The 19,507-nt window shown below is 40.3% G+C and overlaps 1 protein-coding gene across 4 annotated transcripts in view; it reads left to right on the plus strand.

Moving 5' to 3' along the window:
* CFDP1 (craniofacial development protein 1) overlaps positions 1–19,507 on the plus strand; it is a 127,320-nt gene that overhangs the window by 52,406 nt on the left and 55,407 nt on the right. The window contains exon 8 of one of the 4 annotated variants that reach the window (XM_047711370.1): positions 5,541–5,610. The exons of the other annotated variants lie outside the window; for them this stretch is intronic. Coding sequence (XP_047567326.1) covers positions 5,541–5,595 — 55 coding nt within the window. The 3' untranslated portion in view covers positions 5,596–5,610. Of the gene's footprint in view, positions 1–5,540; positions 5,611–19,507 lie in introns of those variants that run through there. 4 annotated transcript variants of the gene reach the window in all.

Genomic DNA, 19,507 nt, shown 5'->3' on the forward strand with positions numbered 1-19,507 from the left:
GCCTCTGCCTTCGGCTCAGGTCATGATCCCAGGGTCCTGGGATCGAGCCCCGCGTCGGGCTCTCTGCTCCGCAGGGAGCCTGCTTCCTCCCCTCTCTCTCTCTGCCTGCCTCTCTGCCTATTTGTGATCTCTCTCTCTCTGTCAAATAAATAAAATCTTTTAAAATTAAAAAAAAAAAAAAACCTTATGGTTCATGGCTAAAGTTTAGATTTGTGCTATGTTGGATTAATTTTTATATATGGACACATTTTAGGTTTTATTAGAAGTGTCATGAAGGGGGGCGCCTAGGTGGTTCAGTGGGTTAAGCCTCTGCCTTTGGCTCAGGTCATGATCTCAGGGCCCTGGGATCGAGCCCCACATCAGGCTCTCTGCTCAGCAGGGAGCCTGCTTCCCCACCCCCACCTGCTGTTCTGCCTGCTTGTGATCTCTCTCTCTCTGTCAAATAAATAATTAAAATCTTTTTTTTTTTTAAGTGTCATGAAGGTGTAATACCCGGCTATTTAAGAAAATCAAATAATGCTAAAAGATGAAGATGAAATGGACGTTAATAGTGTGACATTTCTCTCTCTTGGGCTCCTTTGTCCAGTACAGTATCCACAGCCACGTGTAGCTGCTGAGCACCTGAGATGTGGGGGGTCCAGCTTCCCATGCCTGCTGAGTGTAAAATACACACTAAGTTTTAAAGACTTATTAAGAAAATCATAAGCAGACTAGCTCAGTAGTTTTTATGTCTGTTTACTCTAGTAAGGTGGTAACATGTTGGTTAAATAGAATCAATGATTAAAATTCATTTTACCTTACAATTTTTAATGTGCTTTTTCTAGTTTTAAATTCTATATGTGACTCCCATTTGTGGTTCTCATTATATTTCAGTTGGACAGCTCTGTTCTAGACCTTTCCCTGAGTATTTAGTATCTGTGTATATGTATCTGTGTATGGGATTTTTTTCTTCACATATAAAATTGTTTTTATTTACATAAATAGTATCCTCTAAGCCTATTTTCCTGAAATTTGTCATTTCTGCTTAAAAATACAAAATGTATGCATACACTATGACATTTCATGTTAGTATATGTAGATATATCTGATACTCTCATTAATGGCTGCATAGTGTTCTGTTTTGAATGTTCTGTATCTTATAGAGCCAGTTCCCTATAAAGACATTTAGATTATTTACCTTTTTGCTGTCTGATAAAAAATATGTTTGTAGAGACAGCTTTGTATTTAGAAAGGCGATAAAACTTACTAGAATTTTCTTCCTAAATAGAAATGGTGGTTCCTGCTAGGGTGGGTGAATTGTAGAGGGGAGGTCAGGGCTTCCCTTGTAAAGGACAGAATAACTTCGTAGCTAAAGATTATTCTCTCTAAAGAATCTCTCATCTCTGTTTTGAACAATTTTAAGGGGAAAAATACAATATAATATATTTCTCCTGCTGGAGTTCAGACTGTGCCTCTCTTGTTCTGTGAGTTTAGACAGGATAGAGGGTCACAAAGGAAAAGAACCCAGCGTTCTGCATCTCAGCTTAGGGGAATTTTTTGGGTTGTTTTGTCTGTGTGTGTGTGTGTTTTGTTTTTTTAAATATTTATTTATTTATTTTAGAGAGCACAAGTGAGAGGGGCAGAGGGAGAGAGAGAGAGAGAATCCCACACAGACTCCATGCCAAGCATGGAGCCCAGTGTGGGGCTCGATCTCCTGACCCAGAGATCATGACCTGAGCAGAAACCAAGACTGGAAGCTCAACCAACAGCTTAGGGGAGCGTGGGTTTTTTGTTTTTTTTTGTTTATTTCATTTTTGAGATTATTTATTTGAGAGAGAGAGAGAACAAGAAGAAGTGGGGGGGGGAGTGGCAGAGGAAGAGGATCTTGGGCAGACTCCCCACTGAGTGTGGAGTCCAACTCTGGGCTCAGTCCTATGACCCATAAGACCATGACCCAAGCCAAGACCAAGACTTAGACATTCAACAGACTGAGCCACCAGGGTGCCCCACCTAGGGGAGTTTTTAATGCCTGCCATATGGAAATTCTTTCAAAAAGCTTCCTTCTTTTCCAAGTCTTTTCTTTCTTTCTTTCTTTCTTTCTTTCTTTCTTTCTTTCTTTCTTTTTCTTTTTTTTTTTTTCAGAGTAAAGCAACCTTCCTAATATTTATAAAACAATGTATGACCAGTCATTTTGTGGGAAGAAAGACCCAGAAAAGAAAAATCTGTGAGCATTAGCAGGAATGAATGAGATTATTTAAATGTACTTTGGCCAATTTAACATCTGTTTGTGAGTGCTGAAATGGGTCATCATCTAATTTCCATAAATTAGATGGCCTGGGAAATATGCCTTCTTTTCAGTTAGCACATGGAGCTGATAAATCCAGACCTTGAAGTAGTTTTGAGATGAAGGGAGGAAAGTGGACAGATGGTAGCAGCTGCTCCAGCAGAACTGGGTCCAGGGCATCATGCCTGTTTTATCCCCAGACTAGAGTTGTTTCAGTTCCTAAACTGGGAATTCAGTCTGTGATCCGATTCCCTGCCTGGGAATTCCTTTAAAACAATGAGGTCATGAACTTTTTTCTTTATGTTACAGTTGATAAAATGAATTTCCCTTTACAGTTAGTTAACAGTTTGCCTTTAGAATTTTGGACCTAAAATGTTTACTTGGTGAGGCTTTTATTTTCCTCTCGCTGACAAATGTGTCCTGGTTTATTTAGGGTTCATCCAGGCATTGGAAGTATGTATGTGAGTGTACGTATACACGTGTGTGTGTGTGTGTGTGTGTGCTTTTAAATATGTGGGAGACAGGGGCCAGAAGGAAAAGTTAACACTCTTGTGTTAAAAAAAAAAAGTGGTGGCTTGGGGCACCTGGGTGGCTCAGTAGTTAAGTGTCTGGCTTCGGCTCAGGTCCTGGTCCCAGGGTCCTGGGATCGAGCCCCACATTGGGCTCCCTGCTCAGTGGGGAGCCTGCTTCTCCCTCTACCACTCCCCCTGCTTGTGTTCCCTCTCTCACTCACGCGCGCTCTCTCTCTCTGTCAAATAAATAAAAACTCTTTAAAAAAAAATAAAAGTGGTGGCTGTCTCTTTTTTCATGAAACAAAACCTGGAAGAAAAAGTTGAATGAGGGGCGCCTGGGTGGCTCAGTGGGTTAAAGCCTCTGCCTTCGGCTGAGGTCATGGTCCCCAGTGTCCTGGGATCAAGCCCCACATTGGCTCTCTGCTCAGCGGGGAGCCTGCCTCCTCCTCTCTCTCTCTGCCTGCCTCTCTGCCTACTTGTGATCTCTATCTGTCAAATAAATAAATAAAATCTTTAAAAAAAAAAGTTGAATGAACTTTGCAAGCAGTTGAAAAAGTAGACTGACTTCTAGACATTAAACCCTTGGGTTAAGGCATACCTTAACCTCTCTTAGGTTTTCTATTGATTCTTTCATGAGGAAGATACTGCTGCTCTGTGCCTGGTCTTGAGTTTTTAAACACTGTAGTCCTGATTGGGATTTGGAACCATTTTTGCAGGCAACTATATATTGCTTCCTAGAGAACTGGAAAGTTTCACTGATCTGGACCCTTCGACAGAAGTTGACATTTTATTGACTCAGCACTCCCAGCTGGAGTCTTGAAATCGCGGGTGTGTTCCTTCTGCCCGGTATTGTTATTTGTGAACAGATATGGAAACCTTACACATTATTTGTATTTCTGTAGAGATTCTTGGCTCTTTATCAGACTCCTCAAATTAAGACCCTTCTTATTATAACCATTATTTTGAGCCTCTGGTATTTTATAGTAAAGGAAGAGAATGCTCTCACTAATATTACTCTTGGCTCCTTCTTTGGAAGTAGGTCGAGTATAATTATATGTGCTTTTGACTTGGACAGTCCTGCCTGGTTCAGACCCTAGCTTTACATAGTTCTTTAAGCTGTAAAATAGGGATCATAATTCCTACCTCATAGAGCTGTTTTGAGATGAAATGAGATAAAGTGTCTTGATATAGTCGCTGGCATGGAAGGACTCAATAAAAATTAGTTCTTGGTCCCTTTGACCCCTTCTTAAATAAAAGGTTGATCTTCATTTACTAGTGAATATTTGGACAAGGAAATTATAAAATGATCGGGAAAAATAGGAGGCAGAGTTAACAAAGAGGTGAAACTTAAAACTGATGAAAAACCTGTGTAGTTCTAACCTGTATTTACAACCTTTTCCTTCCAGTGAACTCTTTGAATTGGAGGAGAATGCTCTAGTGAAATCTTTGAATTAGAGGAGAATGCTTTCCGGCTGGAACTTCACTGAATGTACTTTCCTCTGCTTATCCTAATGTATAAAGAAACTTCTGAGGGGGGAGACCCAGAAACTGGTTCTTCCCATGAATGTTAGGCTATATTAATGTTTGAATATATTGGAATATATAAACGTATATCCAGAAAAGAGCCCAAGTTAGCAGAATAAGAACTTCTCAGCTCCAGAGGAAACTTAACCATAGGATTTATGAAGATATTAACCTTTAAAAAATTCATTTGAGTTTCTAAATCTTTAAGTTTCTCAGTGTGCTTTGGTATTTCTATTCTTTTTAAGTCCTCATTTTCATTTACTTATATCATTAATTAGCTGATATTTCATCATTTTACATATATATGTTTATATATATGTGTATATACAGTGAAAGATGTCACTAACTATGAAGTTGTATGTGTTTCTGGTGACACTATTTAAAATGTTTGAATTTGTAGCATGTCCCAGGGAACATTGGCAGTGTCTGCAGATATAAGCAGGACTGGGTGCAGGAGAAGCAAGGCCAGTCCTGGCGTCCAGGGGGCTAGAAGCCAGAGATGCTGCTAAACTTCCTGCGGTATTACACAGGACAGCGCCCCCCACCCCAGAAAGAATTGTCCAGTTTGAAATGCAGTTCCCAGGTTGAAAAACCTTGTGTAGCACTACAGTGAAGCCCATGTGAATATTTAGCTCTTTGTTTTTACAGTTCTAAAATGTGCCTTTTTCTGTACTTGCCACAGTATTTGCTCATATATAGGACATACTTGATAAATGAACAAACAAATAAAGTAAGGGAGGTCCTGTCTTGAATTCTGTTGTGGGCAGGCCCTTTTGCAAATGAGTTGATTTCTGCAGATTGATCTTTACTGTTGTCTAGTAAGATTTATGGACTGTTCTTTTGAGCCTAGTGCCAATTAAAGACTCCTAAGGAACATAAATGAAGTGTTGGATATAGCCCTTATATTAAAGATATATATGATACATGAAGCCTCCCAAAATATAAGATGGCCATGTCTGAGCGCCAGAATATATAGCATTAAAAAGAGAATTTGAAAAATTGTAAGCGGGGGGACACCTGGCTGGCTCAGTCAGTAAAGCAAGCGACTCTTGAACTTGGGGTCATGACTTTGAGCCCCACATTAGGGAGTAGATTGTACTTAAAATTAAAAAAATGATAAAATTTTAAGAGGGCCCCCCCACACACACACAGTCCCACCATCACCACCTTCATTACAGTTGCATTAATTCTGCCTGATTGACACAAGGACAGGGAATGTCTTGTGTCTGTCTTTATATCAGTCTAGGACAGAAGTCTCAAACTCCCAATATCTACCAGTCAGTTTTTGCCTCATGAAATGTTACCAAATCTTACCGTTTCTTGAGAAATGTTGGGGATCTGGATTTCATGTGAGTTTGTGTGTGAATTTTTTCCCTGTTTTTAAAAAAAACATTGTGGGGGTCAGACAAAAGCAGGCCAGTTTCAAAACTCTGATCTGGCTCCTTAACCAGTTCTTGAGACTGAATAATAGAGAATAGATCGCCTTTGCCTAGAGAACAGACTGGTTCTATTTCCCCCTCCTAATCCCCTTTGTGTCTGATGGACTGTTTGCAATCATTGCTTTTCCAATTTCATTAGGGGAAACAAGTGTGGGGTCATATGTCTCTAGCAATAGTATGTGTTTGGATTATCGCAGAAAAATAGGCTACTCCCTTCAAAGCCGTGAGTCTAAATGTATAGAGTAAAGCACAAGCCCACCTCCACCTAAGCCTGTAATAGCCATATGTGCCTTAAGCTTCTTTTATTATTGCTATTATTATTCCAATTTTAAAAAATTTCTCTATGCCTAATTAAATCAGTTTCATTTTACTTTAAAAACTATAAAGGAGAACTACATTTACTTTTGACTTTTGAGCAACTCATATTTATTTACATTACATATATATGTATATGTATATGTGTATATATTTATTTAACTTCTGTTTCTGATCTACCTATTTTTATCCATACCTTAAATTTGATACATTAGCTCATCGGCCACGTAAGTGTCTTGGTCTTCATAAAGCAAGACAGGATAGTGCAAGTACTGGGATATTTTGTTACATTTTACTCTTACTTTGTTTAAATTATTGAAAAATGAAAGTGCTGACCAGTGAAACATCGAGATCTCAGAGTCCTTTTTTAAAAAAAATATTTTTATTATGGAAAACTTAAAACATATACAAAAGATCCTCAGGAGATGACCTCTCCAGTCTCCTTGGTTCCAACTATCGTCCTCTCTCAGAGTCTTCCGTGGCACTCAGGTCAGTTTTATTTTTTCACCTCTGTTCTCCTCTGCTAGACTGTTAGCTCCCTGAATTGGCATACCATTCTCAGTCTTGCACTTGGCTCATAATAGTTCGTCGGGGCATAGTTATTAAATGCATGAGTGGGGATCTTTGGAGAGCTCACATGAGTTCCCCATGTGTCAGTGCTGAGCAGTTCTGGGCAGTTGCCAGAAGAAGATATCCTGCCTAAACACCAGCTTTGTGTGGGTAAAACGCTTCCTGCATTTTCCAGTTTCCCAGTTGTGCGAGATGAGCAATAAGTATTAATAAGCAGGTTATAAGGTAGGACATGTGTCAGAAGAGGGGGCCACAAAATGGATCTTTTGTGTTCAGACTTTTGTACATGAAGTCATCTCGCTGTTTTAAAGATTTCCTTCTCATCCTTTTGTTATACTGTTCTCTAAATAAACTTTAAAAAGAAAAAACCAGGGTGCCTGGGTAGCCTCTGTCTTCAGCTCAGGTCGTGATCCCAGAGTCCTGGGATCGAGCCCTGCATCAGGCTCTCTGCCTACTTGTGATCTCTGTCTGTCAGATAAATAAATAAAGTCTTAAAAAAGAAAGAAAGAAAAAAACCCATTTGGATTTGTACCAAACCTGACTCTAGTGCCAGGGTAAAGAGCGTTACACCAAAACATTTTGTGCCTTGGATGCCCGGGTGTCTCACTTGGTTAAGAGTCCAGCTCTTGATCTCAGCGCAGGTCTTGTCCTCGGGGTTGGGAGTTCAGTCCCCACATTGGGCTCTACACTGGATGGGAGTCTACTTAAAGAAAAACAACAACAACATTTTGGGTCTGGATGAAGCTGGCCAGATGTTTCAACGGTTTCATTGTGGTGGTTTGTGCATTCAGCATTCTCCGCTCATTCACCAAGAGGTCATTAGAGGCAGACAGCCGAATCGCGGAGCCAGCCGTTTGCTTGAATGGCTCCAAGACCCTCAATTGCCGCAAGATCTGCCCCTGCCCTTGCCTCTGGTGCCACGTAACACCATGGTTTAAAAAAAAGAGTTAGTGTCTTTTCTCTTTAAAACAACCCACAGAGTGGAAGGTTTATAGCCGTTAGTAGGGCCCACGGTGAACTACAGTCTTACGGTGAAGTAATTCTTTTCCTTCTTGTAAACTGAACTATACGTTTGCTTGTAAGCGTAGCCGTGAAGAGCCCAGAGTGCTCTTGTGGAAGGTACTGTGGCTCCCAGCGTGTCCTGTAGATGGAGATTAGCTTCATTATGGTGCCACCTGATTTTTTTATTTGCAGATTTATGTACCAGATGGGTATTACAGTGGTGTAAGAAATAAGTTGAATGTTAATAAATGTTAATATTAAATAAGTTAATACATTAAAGAGTATAAAGTTAACAAGTTGGGACTGTCCTGGAGAATCCAGCCGACAGGGTTGCCTTGTCTGGAAGGAAGACAAGAGTTTGACTCTTTAAAAGAGCGATGTGCTGTATTGTAAGTTTTCCTTTGCTGGTCTTTCAGCACAGTGTTGACATCAGCACTGCCAGGGCTGGACCCTGGCCCAGCCGCTCCACCTTGGACTGCAGGCCCAGCCCTCAGTCTGCGTGCAGATGTGGCTTCTGGCATGAAGGCCACTTACGCCTTGAAGCCTGCAGGGCAGACAAGTGGGAACAGGACAAGCCAGTAGTGACCCAGGACTGTCCTGTGTGCCTGTCATCCCCTAATCTGTAGAGGTCAGGCACTGTAGGAACATGCAAGTGTTCAATGCTAGGAAAAGCCCTCTGGGAAAGAAGAACTTCATTGAATACTTTGTTTTTTTCTGAGCTTTCTTCATCTTATACAAATAACTTCCTGAAGGTATGGGAATTATTGGTCAAGACAGGCTCTTTGACTTGTTTTTCTTAGGCCACACTTCCAGCCTCTGCTGTAAGCTACACGCTGCAGAATAGGAGAAGGAAGAGAGCAAAGAAATAACAAAAGTTCTGAAAACAAATACAAGGAAACCAAGGGAACCAAAAAGGAACAAACATGAGAAATTCAGAAAGAAACCAGACAAGTAGAGAACACACAAGGCCGTGTGTTCAGTTATTTTCTGCAGCGTATTTATGGAGGGTACAGGTGCCTTGGCAGTTCTGTTGTGTATTGTAAATGTTATTTTCATTCTTTGAGTTTTCATATCATTAACCTTTTCTAAGTTTTTTGTAATATCAGACCTAAGATTGTGTTTTGAAATGAGAATTACAGTTCCTGCTGTACCTCTTGTCCCAAAGCAACAACCTCTATAACACTGACAGCCGTTATCATTCTAGGAGGCATTTATGGGGACTTGAGTCTGTGACTTAAACCCAGAATTTCACTGGTTGGGTAATGTTAATGTATACAGGGCCATATTTATATGATGAGCTCATAAGCCCCAAGGCCGTGGAAGTCAGTCTTTGTTTACTTACCTCTGTAGCAGCAGCACTTAGAACAGTGTATGTTAAAAATAGGCACTCAATAAATAGTTGTTGAATTAACAAATGGTTGGTTATAGGAAGACAATTGGGGAATGGGGGATGTGTTGGAAAGTTAGTCAGAAATTTCTCTTAACATTCAAGAAGTTGAATTGATACTAGAGACTAGAGACCATGTAGACAATGAACTGCTGTTTATTATCGCTTTTTAAAAAGTTTTATATACAACTTTTTTTAAAGATTTATTTATTTGAGAGAGAGATCGCACATGAGTGGGGAGAGGCAGAGGGAAAGAGAGACTCCCAAGCAGACTCCCCACTCAATGAAGAGCCCGAGAAGGGGCTCAATCTGAGGACCCTGCAATCATTACGTGAACTAAAACCAAGAGTCAGATGCCTAACCAACTGCGTCACCCAGGCACCCCTTATATCCAACTTTTAAACATTTTGCCTTTATCATTTCTGTGGTTTAATATTTAATTTGTTTACTGAAAATTAATGTTTAAATATTAAACATTAATTAAAATTTAATGTGGCTTGTTCTTCTAAACACTAAACAACTTAACAGATAAAATATACAACTTATTACTCTCTGGCTTGGGGGTAAACTGGTGCTAATTTCCAATCATCTTGATTTTTTTGCAGCTAATAGAAAAGTAGGAGGGAGGGAATTTTAATCTGCTATAGAAAAGTTGTTACCATATCTGCTGTTTTTGTCTTTATCTTATGCTCCCTTTTGGCATTACTGAGTTGGAGGAAAAGAGAGCTGCTATTTCCTTGCCATAATCAAAAACCCGTTTTAGAAGCTCTGGACATCCCATTTGTGATGCTAAATTATTTTTACAAAATTAGTTTGTTTCACTTAGCCATGGTTATTTTCTTTTTGATGCTGTAGCTGTCGTAGTCTAATGGCTTTGTCTTTAAGCTCACCACTTCGTTCTGTGCTTTCCCTTTGTCCAAGTCAGACTGACTTAGATATTCTTGCTTTCTGGCAGTGCGGGAAGGTGCCAGAACAGTTTTGATTGTTTTCTTGCCCCAAGCCTTGTAGTCACCTCCAAGTCTAGGAGTCTTTATTCCTTTTAGTGGGGAGTAATATTAGAGGTCAAATCTGGACTCAAGGGAGCTCATGAGTGATGGTGATCAGCAAAAGTGCTTGAAAGCTGTTGTCATTAAACTGATTTTAGTGACAGCTTTGTTTTCCTGTTCGTTACAAGATACTTCTACTTACAAAAAAATATATGTGTAATGTGCATAAAAGAGATACACACAGAACACACACCCTCATACTTCGTCCCCAGCTTAAAAAAGAGTCCATTACTCAACCAGAAAGTTCCCTGTGGGGGCGCCTGGGTGGCTCAGTGGGTTAAGCCGCTGCCTTCGGCTCAGGTCATGATCCCAGGTCCTGGGTTCGAGCCCCACATCGGGCTTTCTGCTCAGCAGGGAGCCTGCTTCCTCCTCTCTCTCTCTGCCTGCTTCTCTGCCTACTTGTGATTTCTCTCTGTCAAATAAATAAATAAAATCTTTAAAAAAAAAAAAAAAAGAAAGTTCCCTGTGAACCCTCCTATATTTCATCCCCTTTCCATCCTAGAGAGGTGAGTAACCACCATCTTAATTTATGTTTTTGTTATTCTCTTTTCCTTATAATTTTTATCACTTGTATGAGTGCCCCTAGACAATCATTATTTAGTTTTCCTTGTCTTTAAACTTGAAATAAATGCTGTCTTATGATATATTTTTTTCCCTCACTTTTTTCATTCAACATTATTTTGAGATCGGTGTTGAATTAGCATTGGTTCATTCATATTCACTGCTTTATTATGTTCCATTGTATGAGTATGCCACAGTCTTTTTTTTTTTTTTTTTACATTGTTTCCAGTTTTTTTGCTTTTGGAAAAATATTTTTGTGCACATTCCTATACATGTTTCCTCCTGTACCTGCATAAAAGCTTGCCCAGGTCACTGTTCTGGAAGGTGAGCCCATATTAAGAAATCATTTTCATTATGACCCCAGTGCACATGCACATGCTATTGAGACAAAAATTTTATTAATGTATAATAAGGTAAAATGCAATAGTTGTTTGTAGTGAGGTAAAAATATAACATTCTATTCTGTTCTCTTTCATTAAAATAAAATACTGGTTTTGACCCACTAAGTTGACTAGGGGTCCATTGGAATACAAAAATCAGTTTGAAAAATTTCTCTAAGAATGAATTTGCTGAGGATAGAATATATTTAAATGTTAACCGAGGAAGATTATGGCGATTTAGGGGTGCCTGCCTGGCTCAGTTGGTAGAGCAAGCGACTTTTGATCTCTTGAGTTGTAGGTTTGAGGCTCACAGTAGGTGGATAGATTACTTAAAAATAAAATCTTAAAAAAAGATTAGGGAAATTTGTTTTCCTTTTCTAAAGATATTATTTATTTGTCAGAGAAAGAATGAGTACAAGCAGTGGGAGCAACAGGCAGAGGGAGAAGTAAGCTCCCCACTGAGCAAGGAGCTGGATGTAGGACTCGATCCTAGGACCATAGAACACAACTTGAGCAATGGCAGAAGCTTAACTGACTGAGCTACCCAGGCATCCCTGCGATTTGTTTTTCAACGTGGTTACTCAGTCTAGCAGCAAGTGAGAGTTCTGTTTCTCCGGTCCTTGGCAGACTCAGTGTTGCCAGTCTCACAGGTGTGAAATGGTATGTCTTATAATTTTAATTTGCATATCCCTCTTCCCTATTACTGATTAGATTATCTGGTAGAGAGAGAGTGATTTCATCTTGTTATTAGAGTGTGCTTTGATGTTCATCTAAATATAAAGTAGGTCTTAACCTTTCTTGGTTCTCCGAGGCCTTTGAAAATCAGATGAAAATTACGGACCTGCCTCCTAGAAAAATTACATATATGCACATACATAAATTCGACATAAAACTTCAGAGAGTTCTTAACCATTCAGGACCTTCAGGGGAACAGATAGCTGGTGAGAAGTTCCCACAGACTCCAGAAAAGAGAGATGGCTGATTATCTATTACAGAAGTCATTTACTGTGCTGTGTTGAGATTTCACACCCTTCCTTCACAACCAAACTCTCCTGGTACCTTCCCATCCCAAAACCTACTGTAAAGGTTTGAAATGACCCGCAGCTTTGCATTGGTGGCAGAATCTGAGTTGGTATCCATCATGGGGCCCCAGCAGATAGAATGCCATGTTTATGGACAGTGTGTGCTAAAGATGAGTGACAGTGCAGGTTATGAAATCCACACAATCAAAAGAATTGAAGAGAGAAGCAACTAATAAATGAAAGATCCTAAGAATATCCAGAAGGTGGGGCGCCTGGGTGGCTCAGTGGGTTGGGGCCTCTGCCTTCGGCTCAGGTCATGATCTCAGGGTCCTGGGGTCGAGCCCCACATCGGGCTCTCTGCTCTGCGGGGAACCTGCTTCCCTCTCTCTCTGCCTGCTGCTCTGCCTACCTGTGATCTCTCTCTGTCAAATAAATAAATAAAATCTTTAAAAAAAAAAAAAAGAATATCCAGAAGAGAGTGGGAGGATGCATGTTTTCCCTAGATACAAGATGACAGATCAAACCAATTTCATTTAAACCTTAATAGACAGGATAATCCAGTAGCCTTGAGGCCTTGGTGACACCATGGTAACTGATAAGAATTACATGGGCCCCACTTACACACAACCTAATTTGCTCATGTTTCTGGTAGAATTAGTAGGTGGATATAATTCTATATGTGTAAATTGATCTTAAAAGAAAAATGATTTCTACTTTCTTTATCTGCCAGTACCATAGAAATTTTTTTAGCTCTGTTTTCCCCCTCTGTTTTCTTATTCATCTAATGCCAGGATTTAGAATTTATCCCACCACTCTGGCTCCAAGGAACTTTATTCACCACCCAGCTTGTCTGACTCAACACCCAGTCGGGTTGAGACTGATGACATGCATTATTCTCTTCAGAGACGCCTCTAGCTCTTCCGTGCCTTACACCGCACAGTCCCCAAGTCTATGAAATAAAGCTGTATTGTGGTGTAGGGACCTGTGTGTTTCGTTTCTGAAACGACATCCTTCCAGAAGCCATCCTTCATCTGATGTGATAAGAAGGCATGTGTGGGTAGGTCACAAAACAGGTATTCCAAGCTGTGTTGGGAGATGAACATTTGAAAAGGTAGAAAGTAGACAATATTTAGCCAAGTAGAAACTAGTTGTCTTTCAGGAGATTGTTTTCAGTTTTCTTTGGAGAGTAGCCATTAGCACTGCAAATGTGAGGTTTGGTTTGCTAGCACAGTAAACAAAACGTGGAAAACTTTAGATGGTACTTATGAAACACTGGCACTCAGAGAAACTGACTTTGGTCCAGTCGAAAGCAAAGCACATCCGTTTGGGGCCAGAGGTGGTTAGTTGTTCTGAATTCAAACCAGGTGTTTTGTTTTTGTGTTTAAGTAGGCTCCATGCCCAATGTGGGGCTTGAACTCGGGACCCCAAGATTAAGAGTCGCATGAGCCAACCAGGTGCCCCCCCAAAAGCAGTTATTTTTCATGGTCCTGACTATGTCTCCAAATTTGTTTTGGGCTCTTATCCCTGGAGAAGGAGATGGGAAAATCAGATAGAAAGTGAGCCTGCATTAGCGCTGGGTGGAGGTGGCGATAGTCTGGGAAGCTGCCTATAAGCCACAGAGGCAGGAGTCTAGGAGGATTGGCTTAATGGTTTGCCAAACCCAGGGCGTAAGGTTTCAGTGATTTTGTGGTTTTGTCTTCTTTTTTTTTTTTTTCTCTCTCTCTCTCTCTAAGAGTAAAAAAATCAGGGCACAAACTAACTAAAGTCAGAACTTAATCCACTTCACTGCGTATCAGCCTCTGCAGAGCTTTGCTATTTTGGAGCCAATGGTGTGAATTATTCTGTTAGTAAGAATCTGACCTTTTTTTTCCCGTTGCAGAAATGAAGCTTGTGTGCACATGACCCTACACCAACTATCCTTAAACATTTTGTTACCAGGACCTCTTTGCAACTCTGTACAATTATTGAGTGGGTCATAACTGTCGTTTATAGTGTAAGAAATTAAAACTGAGAACTTTTTTTTTTAGTTAACAAAGATATAATTATTGCAAGATAGAATCTAGAACTTAAACAGAATTTTTCACTTACCTGCAATGAGTCAAAACAGATGATGTGGGGTCTAAAACTGAGAGCAGTTTAAAATATTTATTAATTCACTTTGAAATAATAATAAACCTATGACATGTTAATATAATGTAAATAACTGTATTTTCCCCCAGAAAAAATTAGTGGGGAGAGTAGTACAGTAATCCCATTTATCTGTGGAGGTTACATTCCAAGACAGCCAGTGGTACCTGAAGCCCCAGATAATATTACCAAACCTTCTACATACTGTGTTTTGTCCTATACATACATAGCTGTGATGAAGTTTAGTTTATTAATTAGACCCAGTAAGAGATTAACAACAAGAACTAGTAATAGAACAATTACTACAATACACTGTAGTGAAAGTTATGTGAATGTGGTTTCTCTCCCAGAATAGCTTATTGTACTGTTCCTCCCTTCTTCCTGTGATGATGTGAGATGATAAAATGCCTATGCGATGAGAGGAAGTGAGTGGAATGATGTAGGCGTTGTGATGTGGTGTCAGGCTGCTGTTGGCGTTGCTGTGGGGCAGGAGGAGGGTAATCTGTGGGTAACTGAAACCATGGAAAGCAAAACTAGTTAAGAGGGGCTGCCATATTGTGATTTTATCTTTGTAGTGTCAAGCTTAAGATAGCTGGATCTCAGGTCGGCTTCTCTATTCAGTCTATTTTGATACATTATTTTGAATTATATGAAAAAGATCTAGCCTCACACATTTATGTAGTTGCAGAGGAAGGAGTATCCTAGTAGTTGTTTATATAATTTTGGACATCACTCTGTGATACTACACCAAAATATGAATGGTAGTAGTTTCTTTCTCTCTCTTTCTTTCTTTCTTTCTTTCTTTCTTTCTTTCTTTCTTTTTTTTTTAAGATTGATTTATTTGTTTGAAAGAACATGTGCAGGGGGAGGGGTAGGGGCAGAGGGAGAGAGACTCTCAAGATACCCCACACTGAGTGTGGAGCTCAGTGCAGGGCTCAATCTCACGACCCTGAGATCACAACCTGAGCCGAAACCAAGAGTCAGACTCCTAACCAGCTGTGACACCCAGGTATCCCTAATGCTGGTAGTTTCTTAAAGTTTGGTGCAAAACAGGATCTGGCACCACATCATAAAGTTTTTGAACTATTACATCAAAGTCTTTAGCACTTGTACTTTGAATGAATTTTTTTGTATCAATATACATGATTTATAACACCATGCATTAGTCATTTGGAAAATAATAGCTTACTGGGTTATATAGATCTAATATTGGCTAATTTCATTAACAAGCCACATTCGTTAATATACTGCCAATCTCATCAGAAAGGCTTTAAGGACTGGGGAGCTGTCCAGCTCACAGTGGTAGACTGAAGTTTTCCAAAATTCAAAAGCTCAAAATTTATCATTGGCTACAGTCGTTGTTCTCCTTGAAGTGACAGACTTTGTTCATTTTTCAGAAATGAGGAAATGTCTCCCAAATACCCAAGTATCAATAACCGTAGTTTATCTGGGAAAAGCAGGTTATTTAGCTTGCAGCTCAGTTGCACAGATGCTTTTCCTGGAGATCATCACACTGAGCAGAGGGGTGGCTTACTTCCCATTTTGTAAAACAGTATTAGATACCTATTTAAGAATTAAGGTTTAATAAATTAACCTCATTTTTAAATAAAATTATTTAATTACAAATGTAATTGTATTTTTAATATGGTATATAAAATATTTATTTTACTTAATTTTTACTCTTTGTTCTTTTTTATAAAAATAAAGTTATTTTAGGAGTACTTAGCTGGCTGATTTGGTAGAACATGAGACTCTTGATCTCAGGGTCATGAGTTCAAGCCCCACATTGGGCATAGAGCTTACTTTGAAGAAAAAAGTTATTTTAGAATTTTTTTTTAAAGATTTTTTTTGTTTATTTGACAGATATCACAAGTAGAGAGGCAGGCAGAGAGAGAGGAAGGGAAGCAGGCTCCCTGCTGAGCAGAGAGCCTGATGATGCGATGATGTGGGGCTCGATCCCAGGACCCTGGGATCATTACCTGAGCTGAAGGCAGAGGCTTTAACCCACTGAGCCACCCAGGCGCCCCTAGAATTATTTTTTAATTGAATAATCTGAATAGATTGTTATTTCAGAAAAGTTGTTAAAATGAGTGCAGTTCCCATATACTTTTTACCCAGCTTCTCCTAAAGTTAACATCCTACATGACCAGGAACATTTGCTAAAATTAAGAGATTGACAGTGAGACAGAACTATTAACCAAACTCTAGACTTTATTCCAGTTTTTCCCTGAGTGACCTTTTGCTGTTCCAAGATCCAATCCAGAATACGCCCTCGCATTTAGCTAATTTGTATTTACTTATTTTTTAAGATTTTATTTATTTACTTGACAGAGAGAGATAGCACAAGCAGGGGGAGAAGGAGAAGAAGGCTCCCTCCTGAGCAGGAAGCCGGATGTGAGGTTCAATCCCAGAACTCTGGGATCCTGACCTGAGCTGAAGGCAGACACTTAATGACTGAGCCATCCAGCATCCTAGGCAGCTAATTTTTATTTTTATTTATTTATTTTTTTAAAGATTTTATTTATTTATTTGTCAGAGAGAGAGAGAGAGAGCGAGAGTGAGCACAGGCAGATAGAGTGGCAGGCAGAGGCAGAGGGAGAAGCAGGCTCCCTGCCGAGCAAGGAGCCCGATGTGGGACTCGATCCCAGGACTCTGGGATCACGACCTGAGCCGAAGGCAGCTGCTTAACCAACAGCCACCCAGGCGTCCCTAGGCAGCTAATTTTTAAACTGCACTTTCTGCCTTTGCCCTACCATATTTAAGAACATAAATAATTTTAGATTTATAGAAGAGTTGCAAAGATAAAACAGAGCGCCGTGTACCCTTCACCCATTTTCCCTAGATGTGAATGTCTTGCCTAACCACAGTGCATATTTCCTAACTAATAGACCTCTGAGGCCACCATGATTTTTTATCCTCTTGAGGACACCTCCCCTGGAGATGTGTCATAGATTTTTCAGCATCTTCGTATCTGTGAGGCTTGCAGCTAGGCAGACCAGGGTTTTGCATCCCACCTGGCCATGTCCTCCTGTGTGACCTCCCTGAACCTCCGCTTCCTCCTCACAGGTGGGCAAACGCAGTGCTGGTGGCAGGCTCCCAGCAAACTGCTTCTTCTTTCTTTCTTTTTAAGATTTTATTTATTTATTTGACAGAGAAAGCAGGGGGAGGGGCAGAGGGAGAAGCTCCCCAGTGAGCAGAGAGCCCCATGTGGGGCTGGATCCCAGGACGCTGAGATCATGACCTGAGCTGAAGGCAGATGCTTAATCAAGTGAGCCATCCAGGTGCCCCTGCTGCTTCGTTCTTTTTTTTTTTTTTTTTTTTTTTTTTAATGTATTTGAGAGAGAGAGAGAAAGATTGATTACAAGTGGAAGGAGAGGCAGATGGAGAAGCAGGCTCCATACTGAGCAGGGAGCCGGATGCGGGGCTCCATTGTCAGGACTCTGAGATCAAGGCCCGAGCCAAGGGTAGATGCTTAACCAACTGAGCCATCCAGGTGCCCCGCTGCTTCGTTCTGAAGTGAAATTGTCTTTCTCCCTCCCTCCCGTCTTCTCTCCCTTCTTCCTTTGCCTGGCAGTAGAGAATACTTTTGGCAAAGTGTTGTGCTAGGGATACAGAGAAGAAAGAAAAAAGTCTTTGTCCTCAAAAGGACTCAAATCCTAGTGGAAAGGGAAATATCTCTACAGCTAACACAAATCATTCTTAATTGTTGGTGTGAAGCAGTCATCTTTGGCCCACATAAAGAATCACCTGGGGACATCGGGTGGCTCAGTTGGTTAGGCGTCCAACTCTTGATTTCGGCTCAAACCCCACATCACACTGCACTGGGCTTCCTGCTCAGCAGGGAGTCTGCTTCTCCCTCTTCCTCTGCCCCTCCCCTTGCTTGTCTTGCTTGCTTGTGCTCTCTCTCTCTCAAATAAATAAAATCTGAAAAAAATAATTTTTTGACTAGAGGTGCCTGGCTGGCTCAGTCAGTAGGGCATGTGACTCTTGATCTCAGGGTTGTGAGTTCAAGCCCCACATTGGCTGTAAAGCTAAATTAAATAACAATAAAAATAAAATAGAAAACTCATTTTAAAAAAAGAAGAAGAATCATTTGGCTCGTGCACATCCCTATATGCTCCTTCCTCACAGATCACCACAGTTCACTGCAGGCTTTCACATACAACTTCTCACATAGGCGTGGATCCCGAAGGCAGGGAGTCCAGTATTTCTTTGTGGGCCAGTATCTTCTTTCCCACAGCCCTGCTGGATATTCTCCTACCCTTCAGGTAGTGGTAGCAGTAATGGCTTGGCCCTCTGTTCTTCAGCCAGTCTCAGGAGAGAATGATGATAATAGTTACTAAATTTTATAGATAACAGTTTTAGATATATTTGTTCATTTGCTCAAAGTAGTAAGAGACAGAATCCAGATTCACACCCGGATTTGTCTGACTACAAAGCTCAAAATCCTTCCTCTGTCTTATGATGCTTTATCCTTCTTTTTTTCCTTCTTCATTAAAAAAAATTTTTTTTAATTTAATTTAATTCTTTTGAGAGAAAGAGCTGGAGTAGGGACCAGAGAGAAAGAGAATCCCAAGCCAGCTCCACACCCAGCACAAAGCCTGACTCAGGACTCGATCTCAGGATCCTGAGATCATGACCTGAGCCAAAATCAAGAGTTGGGTGTTTAACCAGCTGAGCCACCCAGACACCCCTTATGATGCTATTCCAAAGGAAAGGGAAGCCAGGAAGCAAAGACATGGTTGCTAGATACTTGTCATCCCTGCTGTAAGTGATAATTTTCCCTTTGGACATTTACCCCATCAGTTTTCTAAATGAATAGCTTTCATGCTGTCTGGACTTTAAATATTCCTTGAGAAACAGGAATTATATGAGGGTTGTGATTCACATTTAACTTTTCTTGTATTTAAGTATACTCCCAGTGAAAACCACTTAGCTCATTAAAGCAAGCAAGCTTATTTTTCTGTTAACTTTTGCTTTATATTACAGTAAAAAAATCTTTTATGGGGCGCCTGGGTGGCTCAGTGGGTTAAGGCCTCTGCCTTCGGCTCAGGTCAGGGTCTCGGGGTCCTGGGATCGAGCCCCGTATTGGGCTCTCTGCTCCGCGGGGAGTCTGCGTCCCCCCGCTCCCGCCTCTCTGCCTATGATCTCTGTCAAATAAATAAAATCTTTAAAAAAGATCTTTTATAATATTGGTATCACATAAACAACTATTTCATTGGAGACATGATTGTATACTTAAGATTCTTAGAATGGATTTTATGGTAGTTTCTGTGGAAATTCTTCTTTTAAACACAAAAAGTAATTACAGCAGAGAATATAAGCATTCTACTTCAATTACTAATAGTCTCTTCTGTTC

Source organism: Lutra lutra, chromosome 17 (genome assembly GCF_902655055.1).
Source record: "Lutra lutra chromosome 17, mLutLut1.2, whole genome shotgun sequence".
Taxonomy (NCBI): domain Eukaryota; kingdom Metazoa; phylum Chordata; class Mammalia; order Carnivora; family Mustelidae; genus Lutra; species Lutra lutra.